This window comes from Bos grunniens, chromosome 21 (genome assembly GCF_055505025.1).
Source record: "Bos grunniens cultivar Pamir isolate PY7600 chromosome 21, Bosgru_T2T1.0, whole genome shotgun sequence".
Lineage (NCBI taxonomy): Eukaryota > Metazoa > Chordata > Mammalia > Artiodactyla > Bovidae > Bos > Bos grunniens.
Window position 1 is genome coordinate 47,667,012 of NC_141185.1, and position 23,597 is coordinate 47,690,608.

General features: G+C 43.2%; 1 protein-coding gene across 21 annotated transcripts in view; it reads right to left on the reverse strand.

Annotated features, from left to right (window-relative positions):
* The window catches only part of PDE8A (phosphodiesterase 8A), a 148,383-nt gene that overhangs the window by 42,903 nt on the left and 81,883 nt on the right, over positions 1-23,597 (reverse strand). For 13 of the 21 annotated variants that reach the window (XM_086364373.1, XM_086364369.1, XM_086364371.1 and 10 more), the window contains 2 exons: positions 12,241-12,297; positions 11,511-11,565 (listed from right to left, as the gene is read on the reverse strand). In XM_086364373.1, the coding sequence (XP_086220499.1) occupies positions 11,511-11,565; positions 12,241-12,297 (112 nt within the window). Of the gene's footprint in view, positions 1-1,793; positions 3,428-11,510; positions 11,566-12,240; positions 12,298-23,597 lie in introns of those variants that run through there. The other 8 variants (XM_086364375.1, XM_086364366.1, XM_086364365.1 and 5 more) reach the window with 4 other exon arrangements.

The following is a 23,597-nucleotide window of genomic DNA, read 5'->3' on the forward strand; positions in this document are numbered from 1 at the left end:
GATGGTGAAGGATGGGGAAGCATGGCATGCTGTAGTCCATGGAGTCACAAAGACTCAGACATGACTGAACAGCTGAAGAACAGCATATATATATATATATGACTAAATCACTTTTATGTACACTTTTCTGTGTTGTTCTAACACAACAGTGTAAATCAACTATTCTTCCACTAAAAAAAAGCTCAAGGGAAAAAAACCAGGGCTTAAGAATACTTTTCTTTCAGTGCCTTGAGCTATGAGGATTTTTTTGATGTCTACATGTCACTGGTAGAGGCTAGAATATGCAAAAGGAAGAAATTTATTAACGCAAGTCCCATTTATATTAACTTTTGGAGTCTCGTCACTTAGATGAACAGTATTTTGTCCTCTTTCGAGCTCCACAAGCTCACAGTAAGCAAAAACATACTTGCACACCTCTTCGCAGCTGTGTCACAGAAGTCACTCCCACTAGGCAACATTTCCCTGTACTAACATCAAACAGCAGCTCAGCTAAGCTGACAAAGGATCATCCTTCACAGCAGAGGGACTTGCAGAGCCATGGCTTCCCCCAGGCGCTCCTATTCCTGCGGACACTAACCATTCTCTACATGATGAAAACATCTCAACAAAGCAGACCACATGGAAATAGGAAGCCTGAGCCCATCCCACCAGATTAAGAATTTCATGAAGACATCTTACACGTCACTATGTACCATCGCATAATTCCACTCTGCTGTAATATTTGTATTTACTTGCCCCCGTTTCTGTGGCACACTCTTGATTTCACCTGCTCAACACATGGATAATATTCTATCTGGTGAGGAGGAAGCTGAGGCCTCAGAGGTAGGGTATATGAAGGTCACTATCCACAAGCCAAAGCCAGACCAGCCTGGGGCATGGGGCCTCTTGTGGTGCTCCTTCTACCACCAGTGAAGGCAGACATCCCCCTGTTGGAACCATGATCTTATCTGTGTGTCAAGTAACCTAAGAGCCCAGCCCCTGGTTCATGTCTTAGAGCTGTATGATCCTCTACGAGGCCCTGAAGCTTCCAGAGCCTGCTTCCTTACCCGCAAAACAAGACCACCCTACATCTCTGACAATGACCACGAGAAAGCACTGTGCCTGCAGACTGCTGCATGAACACACAGGCACTGCGGGCCCCTGGGAGGGAGAGCCAGCCCTGCTGGCCCTGGGCATGATGGTCCCTAGGCCCGCAGGCCAAACACAACCATTCCTAACCACACAAGTCAGACAGGGGACATGCCCGCCAGCTCCCACCAACTGGGAGGGCTAAGAGTGCTGGCCTTGGGACGTCCTGGCGGCTTGGTGGTTAAGAACCCACCTGCCAGTGCAGGGGACACAGGCTTGATCCTTGGTCCAGGAAGATCACACATGTCACGGAGCAACTAAGCCTCACACCACCACTACTGAAGCCATGTACCCTAGAGCCTGTGCTCTGCAACAAGAGAAGCCACTGCAATAAGACACCTGTGAACCACAACCAGAAAGGAGCCTCCATTCGCTGGGACTAGAGAAAAAGCCTGTGTAGCAATGAAGATCCAGGAAGGCCATACATAAACAAAATTATTAAAAAGAGAGAGAGAGAGAGTAATGGCCCTGCAGCTCTCTCAGTTAGTCACGACCCCACAGGAACACCCAAGAACACTGCTCATCTGCACAGGTGCCCACCGCTGACAGGGCAGGAACAGCAGTGAGATTTCTGGGGCACAGAGTGTGCCACGCCAGGAGACAAGAGGTGGGGGACCTGAGATGGGCAGGGGTCCCCAGCTATCCCCACACTTGCCCGGCCTCACCTGTTTTGCAGGCGACATCCTGGGACAGGGAGCCATGTGTATCGTGTGTCACAGCCTCCTGTGCATGTGGCCAGAGTTCTCACTGGGTGTGTACATCCAAACATCTTTATCCCAAAGGTGGATGTTCAGGCTAGAAAACCAGTGCATGTGGATAGAAGGACTGCATTTTTCTCCTGCCGTCTGCTCCCCACCTTGCTACCTCTGCTTGGCTCTGTGTCTAAACATCCTGTCTTTCCTGCCTTCTGCAGGTTTCATTCATGTCCTGAGGATTCCATGGGGTTGTGGAGGGTAGAGAAGGGCGTCAGGCCAAAGGAGCTTCAGGAATCAGGCTGCTGTTCCTTCAGCTTGAGCAGCAGCTGGTCTCTTCACCCCATCCCAGCCCATGAGAGGGGTAGGGCCACTAGCACCCAGCCAACTCAACCTGCCTCTCCCCAGAACACATCACCCACACGGGGGCCCCCCACCCCCAGTGCATCTGCATCCCTGGCTGCACATTAGAACTCCCTGCAATCTAAAAAGTAACACCAGCGTGCAGGCCCCTCCCCAAACCAACAGAACCAGGACCTCCTCAGGGACGCTTCTGAGGGAGTTCTAATGCACGACTAGGGCAAGAGACACCAAACCCTAACCTCAAGGTTCTGGTTCAAGATGGCAAAGTAGAAGGACGTGCGCGCATCTCCTCCTGCGAGAGCACCAAAATTGCAACTAGCTGTTGAACAACCATCAACAGGAGGATGCTGGAACCCACCAAAAAAAGATACCCCACGTCCAAAGACAAAGAAGAAGCCCCAATCAGATGGTAGGAGGGATGCAATCATGATAAAATCAAATCCCATCCCTGCCGAGTGGACGACCCACAAACTGGAGAATAATAATACCAAAGAAGTTCTTCTGCTGTTGTGAAGGCTGAGCCCCACATCAGGCTTCCCAGACTGGGGGTCTGGCAAAGGGACTGGGAATCCTGAGAATCTGACTTTGAAGACCTGCGGGAATTGATCACAGGACTGCCACAGAACAGGGGGAAACAGAGACTCCACTCTTGGAGGACACAAACAAAATATCTGGTGCACACCATGACCCAGGGGGAGGATGCAGGGGACTGAACCAGACCTACCTGTGACTGTTGGAGGGTCTCCTGCAGAGGCGTGGGTTGGCAGTGGCTCACCGAGGGGACAGGGACACTGGCAGCAGCAATCCTGGAAGGGGCCCCTTGGAGGGCGCCATTAACCCTACCATAGAGCCTGTAGCCCCCAGGGCTGGGTTGCCTCAAGCCAAAAAACTAAAAGGGAGGGACTGAAACCCCGCCCATCAGCAGATAATTGGATTAAAGCTTTACTGAGCCCTGCCCACCAGAGCAACACCCAGTTTTCCCATGCTAGTCTCTCCCATCAGGAGGCTTACACAAGCCTCTTAGCCTCATCCACCAAAGGGCAGACATAAGAAGTAAGAAGAACCACAATCCCATAGTGGCTAGAATGAAAACCATATTACAGAAAGTTAATCAGGATGAAAAAGCAGAAGGTTATGTCCCAGATGAAGGGACAAGATAAAACCCCACAAAAATAACTAAATGCAGTGGAGACAGGCAACTTTCCAGAAAAAAAAAAATTCAGAATAATGATAGTAAAGATGATCCAGGATCTTAGAAAAATAATGGAGAAGAAGCAAGAAACATTTACCAAAGACCTAGAAGTAAAGAACAAACAGAGAGGAACAATACCCTGGAAGGAATCAATAGCAGAATAACTGAGGCAGAATGGATAAGTGACCTGGAGACAGAATGGTGGAAATCACTGATGCAGAACAGAATATACAAATAAGAATGGAAAAAAAAAACGAAGATAGCCTAAGGGACCTCTGGGACAACATTAAATGCATCAACATTTGCATTTTAGGGGTCCCAGAAGGAGACGAGAGAAAGGACGGGAGAAGATATCTGAAGAGATAATAGCTGAAAACTTCCTTACCATGGGAAAGGAAATAGTCAACCAAGTCCAGGAAGCACAGAGAGTCCCAGGTAGGAAAAATCCAAGGAGGAGCAAGCACACACAGTGATCAAACTGACAAGAATTAAAGACAAATATAAAATACTAAAACAGCAAGAGAAAAACAACAAACAGCAAAAAAGGGAATTCCCATAAGACCATCAGCTGATTTCTCAACAGAAACTCTACAAGCCAGAAGGGAATGGCATGATATATTGAAAGTGATGAGAGAAGAACCTACAACCAAGAATACTCTACCCAGCAAGACCCTCATTCAGATTTGATGGAGAAATCAAAAGCTTTACAGACAAGCAAAAGTTAAAAGAATTCAGCACCACCAAATTAGCTTTACAACAAATGCTAAAGGAACTTCTCTAGGCAGGAAACACAAGATAAGGAAAAGACCTACACAAAATAAACCCAAAACAATTAAAATGGTAATAGGTCATAAATATCGATAATTACTTCAAATGTAAATGGATTAAATGCACCAACAAAAAGACATAGACTGGCTGGCAGATGAAAACATGTGCATGTATGCACTTCCTCTTACCACATCACTCTACTTAACCCCCAAACCGTATGAAATTATTTTATACTGTTCAGCTAATCATGTTTTCCTTATGGCTTGCAATTGTAATGATCTTTTATTTTTTGTCAGACTATTGATTGTGAAAACTGATAAATATCTTTTACTACAGGGATTATGTAACTATCATTTGCTTAATACCATTGTACTATGATTGGTCAACAGAAAATAATAGAATTCTGTATCACTAAAACTACCATTTAATAAGAAAATCTGTAATCACTTTTTAAAATCCAGATGTGTATCAGAATGATCTTGGAATTTTTTGAAAAATACAAATGCCCAGGTTTTGCTTTTTCTCTCCAAAGCTCCAGATGTGTTTCTAATGAGCAGCTATGTTTAGAAACAACTGGATTATATGATGATCTTTTACTTTTATCTAGATGGTTTCACTTTTTCTATTTCATATTCAGTGTTCATATTTCACTTACGTTTTCCAATTTCTCATCTTTTTTTAATGTTCTTTCTCAAGCCTTTACCAAGTGCAGTCAAAAAGCTTTTGTAAACATAAATAGTATGTATTAGATATATTTTAGAAAACATAAATGTTTGCCTATCTAAAACATTTATGACATTTTGATTCTACTTAATTGACTTAGTATGAATAGGATGCTAGATTTCTAATTTATATTCACTCAAAACTTTGACATAGTTCCATGTATTCTGGCATATAGTATTACTGCACTGCTAAAAGTCTAGAAAGTTTATCTTAGTCACATTAAAACAATTTTTTTGAATGAGGCTTGAAACTTCTAATCCAATTCTGAGGATATAAAGAAATACAATATTATAAAAAACAAACAAGAAATTAACATGTGATACAGTATTATTAACTAAATACAGATTTTGTTAAATTTCACAAAATTTTGTTAGTGTCCATTATTTGTTTTCATACCTTATTCAAGACTCCACACTGTATTTAATTACACTGAGCAGCTTCAGATGCATGCAACAAATTCTGGTAAATTCTCTTTTCATTTTTATTCCAATACAAATATATTTCTAATTTTCCTTGCTATGGCTTCTTAGATATATCCATCATTTAAAAGTGGACATTTAATTTCCAAATGCCTAGGATTTTTAAGGTATCTTTGATATTAATTTCTAATTTTGATACTAATTTCACATTTAAATGCTTTCTTATCTTGAATCACCCTGTGTTTTTTCAGTCTTCTTACTTTATTGAGGCTCTCAATGGCTAAGTCAAAGATCTCTCTTGGTAAAGTTACACTTCACTTGAAAATATGTGGATTGGGTTATTCTCAAATATCTTTTGATATTGATCTCTAACATAATTTCACAGTGATAAGAGAACAGACTCTGTATGATTTTAATAACTTTAGACCACCAAATTTTTGCACCTGGTCTTATGTCCCTGGATATCTATCTTTCAGTGTCTCCTAGTTTATAATCTATGGGAGCTTGAATAGAATTTGTATCCTACTGTATAATATTGTATAATATATTGTATAATTGTATAATAAATTGTATAATTGTATAATAAATTGTATAATAAATCATAATTATTTCAAATTGGTTCATGGTGCTTTTCAGGTCTACATAAGATTCTACTTCTCTGTACATGCATTCTATTAATTTAAGAGTTTGATATTGAAACTACAACTAAAAAATCTTAATTTATCTACTTAAAAAAAAACAATTGTAATATATATACTGGAACTATATGTAACTTTGTTCTGTATTTTCCAAGTCTCCTGTAAATGTGTTATCATGTTTTCATAACTGAAAAAATAAAAAAGAGGGGGGGAAAATCCCTAACCTCTGAGATTTTAGTCAGAAAGCTTAACTGCCAAGTCCAACTGAGGAGGTAAGCAAGTGTGCATCCACTGTGGATCCTGAACTATGGCCATTTACAGAAAAGCTGTCTGCCCTATGAATCCAGAGATCACAGTGCAGTGATGGCTTTCAGGTCTGAGGTTGGGCTCAAGCCTGGGCCACACTGCCTCCCAGCCATGAGACTTGGGAAAACCACCTTGCCTCCAGGCCTGAATGCTCTGCAATCTGTGCCCTCTGTCACCTCAGTATCCTTCTGATACCCGACAGTATGGGACTCTGCGTGAGAAGACAAGTTACCTCGTGTGGTCTTGGAGGACTGGTCACCTAGTTGGATTCGTCACTTACTAAGTGGTGAGACTACTACATCCATATTTCCTAAGTCACAGACCTCTAAAATGACTATTTCAAACCTGTACTTTTTGCATGGAAGTGTTTTTCATAGAGACATGCACTTAACCACAATTCTGGCAGAGGCAGCAGGGAATACCTTGATTAAGTAGTGCAGGTGAGAGGGCAGGGAGAGAGTATGTGTCAGTAACCTTTGAATTTTACAATTAGTTTAATGATAACACAATTGTACTATGAAAACACGAGGCCCATGGTTAACTAGACTTTCTACCGGGATATACTTTGCAGTCCATGAAGCTATGCTGATGGACTTCCTTGTACAGAATTTTAAACACGTATTTCCAATATTGCTTATGCAACTTCATACAAATAAAAAGCTTAATGACTCCTGGCAGCTATCAGTTCAGTTCAGTTGCTCAGTTGTCCAACTCTTGGTTACCCCATGGACTGCAGCATGCCAGGCTTCCCTGTCCATCACTGACTCCTAGAGCTTGCTCAAACTCATGTTCATCGAGTCGGTGATGCCATCCAACCATCTTATCCTCTGTCGTCCCCTTGTCCTCCTGCCTTCAATCTTGCCCAGCATCAGAGTCTTGTCTAAATGAGTCAGTTCTTCACATCAGGTGGCCAAAGTACTGGAGCTTCAGCATCAGTCCTTCCAACGAATATTCAGGACTGATTTCCTTCAGGATTGACTGGTTTGATCTCCTTGCAGTCCAAGGGACTCTCAAGAGTCTTCTCCAACACCACAGTACAAACGCATTCATTCTTCAGCACTCAGCTTTCTTTATAGTCCAACTCTCACATCCATACATAACTACTGGAAAAACCATAGCTTTGACTAGACAGACATTTGTCAGCAAAGGAATGTCTCCGCTTTTTAATATGCTGTCTAGGTTGGTCATAGCATTTCTTCCAAGGAGCAAGCGTCTTTTAATTTCACGGCTGCAGTCACCATCTGCAGTGATTCTGGAGCCCAAGAAAACAAAGTCTGTCACTGTTTATGGCAGCTATAGGTAAGCAAACAACTAGAGGCAAAATGAATAATCTGTCCTCCTAGTTTCATTAGCTTCACTGGGAAGTCAGAAACATCAAAGGTCCTTGTTAAGAATGGCCAGTTCTGTAGCCTAAGAGTACTAACACAAGGAACTTCAGAGTTCTCAGGGGAAGTTTCTTCCTCATGTGAATGCTTCCCTAGGCAGTTTAAGGAGGGGTGACCCAAGGATCCGCTGGGAACAGGTGACCCACAACCTCCAACCTCGTATCCTTATGATGCTCACCTGCACGCTGGCTAGCATGGCTGTTCTCATACAAGTTCAAATGGAAGTCAGGGAATGCGGACAGGTGCTGACATGTGTGAACGTTGGCGAGGGTGGTGTCAAAAAAGGAGAACCACAAAACTATGTAATAATAACAATGTAAAATTTGTATATAAAATGTGTATTTAAAACAAAGTCTTAAGTTCCACCATATCTGATGTTGATATTGGAATTCCTGTGCTCCTTTTGTTTGCATTTACTTGTTACCTTTTTCTTTATTATTAACTTCCTTTTATCACTATCTTATAAACAACATATAATTGTATTTTCATAACCCAGTCTAATGGCTTATCCTTTAATGGGAGAATCCAGCCCGTTTTCATGCACTTGCTTTTGCTCCCATCTTCCTCTGTTTATCACTGATTTCGCACTGTTGTTTCCTCTTCCTAGGATATGCCAATGGTATCCAGTTGCTAAAAATTCCATACTTCTTGGGCAAGGGTTGCTGCAAAGCTTAAAGGATCTTGGTTCCTTGACCAGGGATTGACCTGTGGGCCCTCAGCAGTGAAGTGTGGAGTCCTAACCACTGGACCACCAAGGAATTCCCACAAACTCCATATTTTATTAATTCAGTTCTTTTTAAAAACAATTTATTTTTGGTTATGCTGGATCTTCGTTGCTGTGAGGGCTTTACTGTAACAAGCTGTAACAAGCAGGGGCTACCCTCTAGTTGCGGTGGGCAGGCTTCTCATTGTGGAGCACGGGCTCTAGGATGTGCGGGCTTCAGTGGTGGCGGCTCCTGGGCTCTACAGGCTCAGTATTGGTGGCTCATGGGCTTAGCTGCTCTGCTCCAGGGCACGTGGAATCTTCAGGGACCAGGGATCAAACCAATGTCTCCTGGGTTTGAACCATAAAACTGTGTAATAAGAGTCTAAAATTTATTAGATTATTTTAATAACCTAAGTGGATTTAGATTATTAAATAAATCTAATTTATTTAATAATAAATTAATGTATTTTATTTAGGCAGCAGGTTCTTTACCACTGAGCCATCAGGAAAGCCCCCAGAAGTTTTCTTAAACTTTTCTATTATTGGTTACTTTCCTTTTCACTGATCTCAAACGTAGACACAGATTTCTTTACTATTATTTGAAAACAAGATACCAATTAGTTCCAGAACAAAGTCTCTCCCATGAGCAGTGCTCTAGTCTGCACATTTCCCACAAAGAAGAAAGCTTCAGAATCCTTTCACTGCCCACCCACTTCCCTGTCTGCGAGATGAGCCACAAGAATGCGTTTACTTCCACTTTGTCCCCTGAAACCTTGAAGACACCTAGGGCAGGGTGTACTTAGATACCCTAGAATTTAAAGACTGAGGTATTATTGGATGTTATATAGTTACATATAAAGATACATATTCTACACTACACACACACACACAAATGTGTGTTATGTGCACACACCACCTCTCTCCAATACTTTCTCCCTCATCTTAGAGTTCTGTTCTACTTCATTGGTTGAATGGTTGAAGTCCTTATTTAATTATTTTCCTCAGACAGGGCTTCTGGGGAAATACATCTCTGAGTTTTACGTATCAATATAATGCCCAAAGGAATGCCTCTTGTGCCCTGCTGGGTAACAATCACTTGGTTGCTGTGGGATTCTCAGGTTATGGTCATTTTCCATCTGTGATCTCTAGTCAGATGAGATGCTGTTATTACTGCTTTACACAGTAGGAAAAGATGCTGGTGCTGGGCAAGATTGAAGGCAAAAGGAGAAGGAAGCGGCAGAGGATGAGATGGCCGGAGGGCATCACCGACTCAAATGAACATGAGTTTGAGCAAACTCCGGGAGATGGTGAAGGACAGGGAAGCCTGGTGTGCTGCAGACCATGGGGTCGTGAAGAGTTGGACACGACTGAGCGACTGAACAACAACAACAACAAGTGTGTTTGTGTTCACCCCACATTCAGGTTCTTGCTCCTCTTTCTTGTCTTTCAGGCCTCCCACTTGGGACTTAGGACTCATCTTGCTTCTGCTTTAAGTACATCCTCCAGAATTGTCCTTTGAGAATCTGCTAGTTACAAATTGCCTCAATTTTCATATTTCTGAAAGTCTTGATTTCACCTTCATTTTTGAAAGTATTTATGCTAAGTATAAGGGATCCCAGGTGGCACGGTGGTAAAGAATTTGCCTGCCAATGCAGGAGACGCAATCCATTGTAGTTATTCTTGCCTAGGAAATCCCATGCACAGAGGAGCCTGGCAGGCTACAGTCCATGGGGTCACAAACAGTCAGATATGACTGAGCAACTGAGCTGAGCACCTGAGCACAAGCTAGGTATAACACTCTAGGAAGGCAGTTATTTTCTTTTATCACATTGAAAACACTACTCCACTGTTTTCTAACTTCAACCTACTGCTGCCGTGAAGCCAGCTGTTAAGTCTACTGCTCTAATCTTTTTCCCCTCTGGCTGATTTTAATATTGTCTCTTTGTTTGTTTTTTCACTATGATATGTCCTCTTTTTATGTATTCTACTTTGGAATTCTGGGATCTGTGGATTATAGTCTTCCATCAGTTCTGGAAAATTCTCTTCAAATATAACACCCCATTCTCTCTCCTGTTCTTCCAGATCTCCAGTTATACAGATTCTAAACCATCCGCTCTATCCTCCACTTTTCTAAACTTCTCTAACTTATTTTCTGTTTTTAGATCTTTGTGCCACATGCTGGATAATTTCTTCTGACCTACTAAGTTTTAAAATTTTCAGTTATTATATGTGCATTTCTCAAAATTCAATTGTGTTCTGTTTAAAATTTGCTACGTCACTTTTTATAGCTTCCTATTCCTTGAAGATATTTCCAAGCTTGTCCTGTCTTTGTCTCTTTACATATAATAAGCATAATCGTTTCACAATTTTATCTGACAATTCTAATTTCTGAGGACTGTGAGGGCCTGCTCCCGCTGCCTCTCTCCCCTGCTAGTTCCCACTTGCAATGCTGTGTTTCCTGATGGATGGGTTAATGCTGACTGAGGGCTGCCTGCCGCCCTTGAATGATTATTTGCAGAGACTCTCTGAGGCCGAAGACGAAGGAATCTCCCTCTGGGAGGATGGGTATTTGCTTCTTCCAGATACTCGGTAGTGCTACCAGCCAGAATCAAGGGGTCTGGTTTCTCCATGACCTCATTGATATTTGGGCTACAAGTCTGCCCAGTGATCAGCCTTACGTGAGCTCTCTCCACCATGATTCCCAAGGCTCACTAGCAACTAGCTGACCTGCATAAGCTCTTTGGCTTAAGAGAAACCAAGAGATTAGAGCCAGGGGTAGAAAGAAATGGAGCCATGTTGGGGAGGTCTTACTTCCAGAATCCTTGAATTGGCTTTAAAGTTGCATGTCTGCCTGTAAGCATTATGACAACACATCCTACGGTACAACTTTTAACTAATAAGTAATTAAAGGAGATTAAGTACTCATTAATTAATTAGTTTAAATAAAACTAATTAAAGGAGATTTTTTTATGTTTAGATGCATTTAGTAGGCAAAGTTTTGAGCAACTGAGAAAGCAAAGTATTGTGGATTATTAGATTACCAGATTACAAAATTAAATCAAACTATAACACAGCACAAGGACAATTTTCTTTTTCAAATTAATTCAAAACTATTGCCAGGCTCTAAAGCTGAGATAAAATAATGTGTCATGCTGAATTACACTTGCATAACAAAGAAGTGAGTACATACCCTTGTGAAGCCAGCAGCAATGAGGGACATTACACACGACTCCTCTCTCTCCACTCTTGAAAAGAACAAGTACATGGTTAGAGACAGTTTTGTCTAATCAGGTACAGCTCACATCTTTATTTACTAATTTATATAATATTATCATTGGCATATAATGAATAGTTTTAGATGAATTAGATTAACATACAAATCAAATGTACAAAGTTAAAACAATTTTCTGTTTTAGTTTCACACTGGCTTTTTGGCAATAGATATTAATGCTTGAAATACAGAGATTACACTAAGAGCCAGAACACAGGAGTGAGCACGTAGCTATGTGATATGTAAAAATTTTAATTTAGACTAAATTATTTTTATTCTTTTCTTACCTCTCATTTTAAAATGAAATATAAGGTTTCCCCAAATTATGTATAATGTAAATTCTCATAGATATTTTAGAAGTCCCTAAGAAATATATCCGGAAAACATTCATACTTCAGGAATGGCATTCTCCCTTGGTTGGCCCTGTTCTAAAGTGAAAGACAGTCCAAAATCACAAAACCTAGTGTGAAAGTACAAACTCCAGCCATGAATTTAACTGCCAAAGTGAAAGAAAATGAGAAAGAGGAAAAGGCCAAACTAGAAAGGGTGATGCCTATCACAGGACACAAGCTGATACTCAGGCCTCTGTTAAGAACACACATTACACTGACATCTGAATTTCAACACTAAAAAAATAAAATTATCTTACCTGCGTACTACACCAATAATAACTGTGTTTTCTGAGAGTTTTGATGATCTGATTGACCTTTAAAAAAAAGTTTTAAAATAAATTTAAAGCAATTCTTTAAAAACTAAGTACACCTAAACCTAAATTTTGGTAGAACAGTTAAAGTTGGGGGAAAGCGAAAGATCCCTCCATATTCTGGAGTCGCCTTCTTGGCTAACCTGACCTTTCTTTCTTCAGGGGACAAACTGCTAACCAGTGGCCCGTGGTGACCCTCAAAATTATGGAGCATGAAGACAGCAGCCAGCTCTGATGACATGCCTTCTATTTGTTCTTGTTCTGGTCTGAGCTGTTTCAGATGGAGAATTTTCCCTACCTGGGGAATCTCCCTTACACGAGAAGGGTCATTCGTCTCTTCCTGTCAAAGGAAGATGCAGGTCTACATGTATCACAGCCAGCGGATGGCAACCGTTACAGTGGGGGTGAGGCAGCCCGAGGCCAGCTCTCCACTGCATCCTAAGCAGTGCAGAGAAGGGCTCCTGAGCAGGAGGCAGGCACAACAGTAACAATAAATATTTAAAACTCAGAAATGCAAAGTATTCTTATGCATCAGAAAGAGGAGAATCAAACCTCACAGGCAAAACTAAGAACAGAAGACTGACTGCTCTACTGAAGTTACCCAAGGAGTATGAGGCCGCCCTTGGATGGCAAGCAGATCAAACCAGTCACTCCTGAAGGAAATCAAGTCTGAACATTCATAGGAAGGACTGATGATGAAGCTGAAGTTCCAATGCTTTGGCCACCTGATGCGAAGAGCCAACTCATTGGTAAGGACCTTGATGCTGGGAAAGATTAAGGGCAGGAGGAGAGGGGGATGACAAAGGATGAGGTGGTTGCATGGTATCACTGACGCAACGGACATGAGTCTGAGTAAACCCTGGGAGACAGTGAAGGACAGGGAAGCCTGGCTGCTCGTGGGGCCCATGGGGAAGCCTGCGCTGCCGTCCATGGTGCTGCAGAGAGTCGGACACGACTTAACAACTAAACAACGAGGCTTCCAAAGGGACTGAATTTAACCCTTCTGGAGAAGCAGCTCCCAAGGAAGCCATGGGGAATGAAAATTCAGCCATGAGATGAGAGAGGGCAGAGATAAACATGACGGAGAAGAGCAGAAGCAATATAAACTGCCCACTGAGACGTGCAATGGCTTTGACCCACCCTACACTGCAGGAAAGAGCAGGACTCTCTGGAGAAGAAGAGGCAGGCCATAGGAACGGGGAGGAACTTGGCCCCTGGTCTGGAAGGAAGACACACATAAGAGGGTGACTGCAGATGGAGGGGTATGCAGAGGGCTGGATTTGGACTCCCCCTGTCAAGACAGAAGCAGGCTGGCCCTTGGAGGATGTGTCCACGATGGGACAGAGAAGAGCCAAGACTCACGGCCTTACTTCAGTTCTGCTGGTTCAAGAATCACTCCTGTCACTTCTGAATCACAGAATATAGAAAATGACTGGCATGACTATTTCTCCACTGTCCCAAGGATGACACATTACCATTCCAGATGTGTAAGGGAAAAGCCATCATATGCAAAGGATGCCTCAGTTTGGGCAAACTTTTTCTGCAGAGGGCCAGACAGTAAGTATTTTCGGCTTTTCATGTCATATGGACTATGTCACAAGTACTCAGTCCTGCCCCTGAAGCATGAGAGCAGGCACACACAAAACATAAATGAATGGGCCTGCCTGTGCTCCCCTGTGCTTACCCCTGCCTCAGGGTATTGAGGCTAAGTTTTCTTCTGGAGCTCAGGCAGAGGAAGGCTCAGAATCCAACAGTATATGCAGAACAGCTCTGAGGTTGGGGAGCTGCTCAGTGTGGAGATGCTTCTCCATCTCCAGGGAACAACCAGTCTCTCTCATGGGCCACACGGCTCATAACACATACACACTCTCTGTCAACATTTTTGCTTTTCCCAGTGTCCACTCTAGTGCTATAGCTTCCATTTCTGCCTAGCCTCTCCAAAGGGAACCAACTTAAAGGGCGCTTCTTGCATGGCTCTATCAGGGAGGTCACTGCAGGGCCTGCTGACCAGGCCCCAGTCCCACCGTGGTTGCCTGCTTGGAACAGAGCCGAGCTTACCTTCCTGGAGCAGGAGCCATGGAAAGGGCTGTGTGAGCTCAGAAGCATAACTGGCATGGCAGACACTCACACAGACGGGCCCCAGCCACTTTTCAAACCTACTGGCTGATACTCACCACAGCACTAACCTTAAACAGGGAATGAAAGATGTGGACTCACAAATAGTAGTTCCATGGCTCTTTAGGACATTTCTAGTTGTTCATCTGTTTATATTTCTATCATATCATGAAGATTTAGAGGGAGAAATGGCAACTTTGAAGTATGCCACCAGCCACCTCAAACCAGCTCATGTCTTTTTACAGGAGAAACAGAGATCTGAGTGGTAACAGAGCAGGTAGGCAACCACACAGATGACCTCAGTAAGCAGGTTGGGACACGGGGATAAGGGACATGAGGCTGAGGACAAAGTGGAAGGAAAGACCATGTTTCCCAGAGACAAGCACATCCCTCCAAAGGAGGTCTAACACTGTATGAAAAGGCAGGGGTGCTGTCCACTCTCACCACTATTATTCAACATAGTTTTGGAAGTCCTAACTATAGCAATCAGAGAAGAAAAATAAAAGGAATCCAGATTGGAAAAGAAGTAAAGCTCTCACTATTTGCAGATGACGTGATATTATACATAGAAAACCCTGAAGATACTATCAGAAAACTACTAGAGCTAATCAGTGAATTTAGCAAAGTTGCAGGATACAAAATCAATACACAGAAATCACTTGCATTCCTATATATTAACAATGAAAAATCAGAAAGAGAAATAAAGGTATCAATCCCATTCACCAATGCAACAAAAAGAATAAAATATCTAGGAATAAACCTACCTAAGGAAACAAAAGAACTGTATACATAAAATTTTAAGACACTAATGAAAGAAATCAAAGATGACATAAACAAATGGAGAGATACTCCATGTTCCTGGGTAGGAAGAAGCAATATTGTGAAAATGATTATATTACCAAATGCAATCTACAGATTCAATGCAATCCCTATCAAATTACCAATTTCATTTTTCACAGAACTGAAACAAAAAATTTCACAATTCATATGGAAACACAAAAGACCCTGAATAGCCAAAGCTGTTTTGAGAAAGAAGAATGGAGCTGGAGGAATCAACCTTCCTGATTTCAGATTATACTACAAAGCTACAGTCATCAAGACAGTATAGTACTGGCACAAAACAGAAATACAGACCAATGGAACAAGATAGAAAGCCCAGAAATAAACCCACACACCTACAGGTACCTTATTTTTGACAAAGAAGGCAAGAATATACAATGGAGCAAAGATAGCATCTTCAATAAGTAGTGCTGGGAAAACTGGGCAGCTGTATGTAAAGGAATGAAATTAGAACATTTTCTAACACCATACACAAAAATAAACTCAAAATGGATTAAAGAGCTAAATGTAAGAAACTATAAAACACATAGAGGAAAACACAGGCAGAACACTTGATGACATAAATCAAAGCAAGATCCTCTATGACCCACCTCCTGAAAGACTGAAAGCTGCTCAGTTGTGTCTGACTCTTTGTGACCCCACAGACTATACAGTCCATGGAATTCCCCAGACCAGAATACTGGAGTGGGTAGCCTTTCCCTTCTCCAGGGTATCTTCCCAAACCAGAGATCAAACCCAGGTCTCCTGTATTACAGGCAGCTTCTTTACCAGCTGAGCCACAAGGAAAGCCCAAGAACACTGGAGTGTGTGTAGCCTATCCCTTCTCCAGGAATCGAACCGGGGTCTCCTGCATTGCAGGTAGATTCTTTACCTCAGCTCCTAGAGTAATGAAAATAAAAACAAGTGGGACCTAGTTAAACTTAAAAGCTTTTGCACAGAAAAGGAAACAATAAACAAGATGAAAAGACACCCCTCAGAATGGGAGAAAATAATAACAAATGAAAAGATTGACAAAGGATTAATTTCCAAAATATACAAGCAGCTCATATAACTCAATACCAGAAAAAAAAAAAAATCAATCAAAAACTGGGGAAAAGACCTAAACAGACATTTCTCCAAAGACATACAGATGGCTAACAAACACAGGAAAAGATGCTCAACATCGCTCATTATCAGAGAGATGCACATCAAAACTATAATGAGGTACCACCCCAAACTGCTCAGAATGGTCATCAACAAAAAGTCTACAAACAATAAATGCTGGAGAGCGTGTGCAGAAAAGGGAGCCCTCTTGCACAGCTGGTGGGAATGTAAATTGATACAGCCACTATGGAAGACAGTATGGAGATTCCTTAAAAAACTGGGAATAAAACCACCATATGACCCAGCAATCCCACTCCTAGGCATATGAGGAAACCAAAACTGAAAAAGACACATGTACCCCAATGTTCACTGCAGCATTATTTACAATAGCTAGAACACTGAAGCAACCTAGAGACCCATCAACAAATGAATGGATAATGAAGTCGTAGAACATATATACAATGGAATATGACTCAGCCATAAAAAGGAACACAATTGAGTCAATTCTAATGAGGTGGATGAACCTAGAGCCTATTATACAGAGTGAAGTCAGTCAGAAAGAGAAAGAGAAATATTGTATACTAACACATACATATGCAATCTAGAAAGATGGTTCTGATGAATTTATTTGCAAGGCAGCAGTGGAGAAACAGACAGAGAACACTTACGGACACGGGGAGAGGGGAAGAGAGGATGAGATGTATGGAGAGAGTAATATGAAAACTTACATTACCATATGTAAAATAGATAGCCAATGGGAATTTGCTGTATGTCTCAGAGAACTCAAACAGGTGCTCTGTATCAACCTGGAGGGGTGGGATGGGGAGGGAGACAGGAAGGAGGTTCAAGAGGGAGGGGACATGTGTATACCTATGGCTGACTCATGTTGATGTTGACAGAAAACAAAATTCTGTAAAACAATTATCTTTCCATTAAAAAATAAATTAAAAAAAAAGGTAGGAGTGTATTCTAGGCTTTTTCTGGTCCATAAGAAAGAAGAACTGGCCAGGAAATAGAAATGTCAGGAACCTGGATTGAAAACTAAGCCTCTTTACCTTAGAATTCATGAAAACCAAGAAAGAAATGACATGGTGCCATCAAGATGTACCCCCAGATGTGAGGAAGGAAGACTTCAGGAAGTCAGGAGAAAAGATGGGGCGTGAGTCCACAGCGTGATGTTCTGCAGGCTGCGCAAGCACACTGGGAAGCCCCCAGAACCAGGCTCCCTGGTGTGACACTTGTGTCTGACTCAGCTGCGCACAACAGAAAATTCTAGAGAAAGCGGCTTCAGCAAGACTCAGCTCCCACATGGAAGATGTGCAGAGGCAGGGAATCCAAGCTGCTATGGCACTTTGCAACATCAGGAACCTGGCTTCTCCTGTCCTGGTTTCTTCCCATAATCCAAGATAGATGCCGAGCTCTAGCCATAATCTAGAGAACCGTTAAGAAGGGCATGCTTCTCCCTTCATGGACACTTTCCAGACAATGCATGTGACATGCCCACTGCCCAGCGGCAAGAAAAGCTAGGGGGCGCAGTGTATGTTCCAGGTGGCTGTCTTCCCACCCAAACACTAGAAATTCTACTATTTAGAAAACAGTAGGGACTGCACTGGCGGTCCAGTGATTAAGATTCTGCACTTTCACTGCAGGGGGCGTGGGTTCGATCCCTGGTCAGGGAACTAAGATCTTACATGCCCCATGGGACGGCCAAAAGAAGAAATGAAAAGAGCAGAACTGGATATGGAGGGGGGGGAGGGGGGCGGGCAACTACCAGTGTCAAGATGCACCAGGAAACTACAAATAATTCTGATGATGGTCTTGACACGAAACTAGAGGAAGGCCACAAGCCGGAGGCTTACTGTAAGAACACAGCAAAGCCTTTCCATGAGTTAAATTTTACAAAAGCCCAACTCCATCACATGTACTTTGACACTGTTCCCTCTGCCATGGGGAATGAGGTTCACATGGAGAAGAATGGAATTTACAGTAGTAAATAAAGGATGATCTTCAGACCACGGTAAGTGCAGAGATGGTTATGAAAGCATCCAGCACTCTTGAGTGCAGTCTCGCTTCTACACTTAACACAGAACATTCTGTCCATGTATGTGGGGTTTCTGTGTGGTGCTTTATTTCCCCCATCTCCTTTTATAAAAATCTCCCCTTTCATTACGGTGCCCTGCTCCTGTTGCACAGAGGAGTATTTCTTCATTTCTTCTGAGGACACTAAGTGTATGTCTTCTAAAAGGTTCTTCGGTGGGGGGAGTGGGGCGGGTTGTGGCAGCTTTTAAAAATAGATTTATTTATCTGGCTGTGTTGGGTCTCAGTTGTGGCATGCTGCGTCTTTAGCTCTCGCCTGAAAACTCTTAGCTGCAGCATGTGGGATCTAGTGCCCTGACCAGGGATGGAACCCAGGCCCCCTGCATTAGGAGCACAAAGTCTTAGCCACTGGACCACCAGGGAAGTCCCTTCAGTTGCTTATAGAAAATAATTTTCTTAGTCTTTAAGGCCATTCTTTCCCCCTCCATTACTTGGCAGCTTTTCACAGGGCCCCATCTTTGCTCTTGAACTGGAGCATCATCAACCAGGCAGCATGTCTGTAGCAGGGAGGGTTGGAGGCATCTCCCTGGGCATTAGCAGCCATCCTTCTCTTAGGTCTGGGCCTGCAGAGCAGTCAACAGGAGCAAGTTCATGCTCAGAGCGTGCCGCCAGCTGGTGTGCACGGGTCTGCTACACAGAGCGGCCTCCTGGCCTGCTCTCTCTCTCCTTCTCTAAACTGAGAATTAATGCAGTTCGCTGCTTTGATACCGTAGTAGGTGAAGGACTGATACCAGGCTCCTCACACCTCCAGCCTTCTTAAACACGGCAAGAGAAACCAGATGTTTGTCTGCCTCCCTCTGCTCCCTGTCCTGTGTTTCCAGTGGATGTAGAAAGCGAGTCACAGAAGTGGTGGTGCTCGGCTCTGGTTGGTGGGTGTGGCTCCAGCAGCAGGCTCAGAGGTACGCAGTCGGAGTGAAGGTAGCTTCTTCCCTCTTCCTTCCTCTAGGGCCTGGGATTTCAGCTGCAGAGGACATTCCTGGAACAGGCTCCTCTACTAGTCCCCATAGCATAAGAGACTTGGCAGGGAACCTGTCCTCCTCTGTCTCCCGACTTCTGACACATCTGTCATCTTATCTTGGTTTGCTAATGGCTGTGGTCAGCTTTTGTCGCCATGGTAAGTTGGGAGGTGGCCCTGGCCTCAGCGGGCTGGCTGGGCTCGGCCCTGTCCATCTCCTACTTCACTCTCCAGGTGGCAGCCACGACTGCTGAGAAAAGTCAGCAACTGACAAAAAACCCTACTCAGGGGTGTTGATCAGGTGTCCCAAAAGGAAGATGAAGGGATAGACAGAGCTCCGCCAGGGCTAAGGTCTCATGAGACATTTAAGTGGAGAGCAGGTTCAGGAGGGAGATCCTGGACAGAGTCCTTGAAGGGACAGTCAAGCAGGCAGGAGGGAGATCCTGGAGAGAGTCCTTGAAGGGACAGTCCAAAGTGGGCAGGCCCCCTTAAAGGGATGATCTCAAGGGACATAAACCAGGTAAGGGCCAAAATGGAGACGAAACTGACCAGCAAGATAAATCAAGGCCCATTCTTGCCTCTAGAAAACTCGTTACAAATGGCACAAGGGTCCCTCCCCCTTGCAAATCCTCAGCCAACAAGACAAATATGATGTGGTAGAAAACAGCTAGTGAGAGAGACTCCGGATTCTCGACGGGGCTGTGACACAGCCATCAGGAAGGGAACGTGACTGGGGTGCGTGTGTAGAGGTCAGCTCTCCAGCCAACACAGGGGGGAACACTGCTCTGCTTGCTCCACACTCGTCCTCCCAAACCTGTGGGCTTTTCAGTTCTGGAGCCAGGCTGACAAGAGCTCCTGACTGGAGGAAGGTATGGAGAGGAGACCCTCTTTCTGGGACTGGAATATGAGACCACACTTTGTGACAGCAGTGAGGATGTGCCACCCCGAAAAGACCATCACTGCCCTCAAATGTTGGAGAGTGGGGGAAAGGGATTAGAACTGCTCTAGTGACCCCTGGGCCAAATATGGACAAAGCTGGGCTCAACACGGAGAACTTCTGAAACTCAGGACTGCCCCTTGGGACCCCTAACCCCCAGGAGAGGCTAGACGGATGGTGGTGGGGACTTGGAGAGGACATGCACACATGACAGTCTATATGTCTCTAAAACCACATAGGAAGCAACTCAAGCCACTTTCTCTATTTTCAAACTGTAAAACTGGACATTTATATATCAATAAAAATTTACGGAATAACTTACCCTATTTGTTTACAGGGCTTCCCTGGTGGCTCAGATGGTAAAGAATCTGCGTGAAAAGTGAGAGACCCAGGTTTGATCCCTGGGTCGGGAAGATTCCATTCCCAAAATGTATAAAAATAGAACATTTTCCTACCTAAAAAAGCGGAGCATAATTGCATGTTATATGTATTGGTTGTTGTTTATTCACTAAGTTGTGTTCGACTCTTCTGTGACCCCATGGACTGTAGCCCACCAGGCTCCTCTGTCCATGGGATTTCCCAGGCAAGAAACTGAAGTGGGTTGTCATCTCCTCCAGGGGATCTTACTACTCCCAGGGATTTGGAACCTGTGCTTCCACCACTGGCAGGCAGATTCTTTACGAGGGAAGTCTTATATGTATTTTTCAGTTCAGTTCAGTTGCTCAGTCGTGTCCAACTCTTTGCGACCCCATGGACTGCAGCATGCCAGGCCTCCCTGCCCATCACCAACTCCTGGAGCTTACTCAAACTCACGTCCATTGAGTCAGTGATGTCATCCAACCATCTTGTCCTCTGTCGTCCCCTCTCCTCCCACCTTCAATCTTTCCCAGCATCAGGGTCTTTTCAAATGAGTCAGCTCTTCCCATCAGGTGCCCAAAGTACTGGAGCTTCAGCTTCAACATCAGTCCTTCCAGTGAATATTCAGGACTGATTTCCTGTAGGATGGACTGGTTGGATCTCCTTGCAGTCCAAGGGACTCTCAAGAGTCTTCTCCAACACCACAGTTCAAAAGCATTAATTCTTTGGCGCTCAGCTATCTTTATAGTCCAACCCTCACATCCATACATGACTACTGGAAAAACCATAGCCTTGACTAGATGGACCTTTGTTGGCAAAATAATGTTTCTACTTTTTAATATGCTGTCTAGATTGATTATAACTTTTCTTCCAAGAAGCAAGCGTCTTTTAATTTCATGGCTGCAGTCACCATCTGCAGTGATTTAGGAGCCCAAAAATATAAAGTCTGCCACTGTTTCCCCATCTATTTGCCATGAAGTGATGGGACTAGAGACCATGATCTTAGTTTTCTGAATGTTGAGTTTTAAGCCAACTTTCTCTCTCTCCTCTTTCACTTTCAACAAGAAGCTCTTTAGTTCATCACTTTCTGCCATAAAGGTGGTGTCATCTGCATATCTGAGATTACTGATATTTCTCCTGGCAATCTTGATTCCAGCTTGTGCTTCTTCCAGTCCAGCGTTTCTTATGATGTACTCTGCATATATGTTAAATAAGCAGGGTGACAATATACAGCCTTGACGTACTCCTTTCCCGATTTGGTACCAGTCTGTTGTTCCATGTCCAGTTCTAATTGTTGCTTCCTGACTTGCATACAGATTTCTCAGGAGGCAGGTCAGGTGGTCTGGTATTCCCATCTCTTAAAGAGTTTTGCAGTTTGTTGTGATCCACAGTCAAAGGCTTTGGCATAGTCAATAAAGCAGAAATAGATGTTTTTTTGGAACTCTCTTGCTTTTTTGATGATCCAGCAGATGTTGGCAATTTGATCTCTGGTTCCTCTGCCTTTTCTAAAACCAGCTTGAACATCTGGAAGTTCACAGTTCACACACTGTTGAAGCCTGGCTTGGAGAATTTTGAGCATTACTAGCATGTGAGATGAGTGCAACTGTGCAGTAGTTTGAGCATTCTTTGGCATTGCCTTTCATTGGGATTGGAATGAAAACTGACCTTTTCCAGTCCTGTGGCCACTGCTGAGTTTTCCAAATTTGCTGGCATATTAAGTGCAGCACTTTCACAGCATCATCTTTTATGATTTGAAACAGCTAAACTGGAATTCCATCACCTCCACTAGTTTTGTTCATAGTGATGCTTCCTAAGGCCCCCTTGACTTTGCATTTCAGGATGTCTGGCTCTAGGTGAACAATCATACCATTGTGATTATCTGGTTGTGAAGATCTTTTTTATATAGTTCTTCTGTGTATTCTTGCCACCTCTTCTGAATATCTTCTGCTTCTGTTAGGTCCCTACCATTTCTGTCCTTTATTGTGCCCATCTTTGCATGAAATCTTCCCTTGGTATCTCTACTTTTCTGGAAGAGATCTCTAGTCTTTCTCATTCTATTGTTTTCCTCTATTTCTTTGCATTGATCACTGAGGAAGGCTTTCTTATCTCTCCTTGTTCTTCTTTGGATTCTGCATTCAGATGGTTGTATCTTTCCTTTTCTCCTTTGCTTTTCGCTTCTCCTCTTCTCACAGCTATTTTTAAGGCTTCCTCAGACAACCATTTTGCTTTTTTGCAATTCTTTTTCTTGGGGGTGGTCTTGATCCCTGTCTCCTATACAATGTCACGAACCTCTGTCCATAGTTCATCAGGCACTCTATCAGATCTAATCCCTTGAATTTATTTGTCACTTTCACTGTATAATGGTAAGGGATTTGATTTAGGTTATACCTGAATGGTCTAGTGGTTTTCTCTACTTTCTTCAATTTAAGTCGAATTTGGCAATAAGGAGTCATGATCTGAGCCACAGTCAGCTCCTGGTCTTGTTTTTGCTTACTGTATAGAGCTTCTCTATCTTTGGCTACAAAGAATATAATCAGTCTGATTTTGGTATTGACCATCTGGTGATGTCCATGTGTAGAGTCTTCTCTTGTGCTGTTGGAAGAGGGCGTTTGCTATGACCAGTGCATTCTCTTGGCAAAACTCTGTTGGCCTTTGCCCTGCTTCATTCTGTACCCCAAGGCCAAATTTGCCAGTTACTCTAGGTGTTTCTTGACTTCCTACTTTTGCATTCCACAGTTTAAAAAAAAAAAAGTAGAGCATATATTTAAAATGGATAACCAAAATAAATAAATAAAGTAGATAACCAACAAGGTCCTAGTGTACAGCACCAGGAACCCTACTCAGTGTTATGAGGCAGCCCGGATGGGAGGGGAGTTTCAGGGAGAATGGACACATGTACACGTGTGGCTGAGCTGCTCT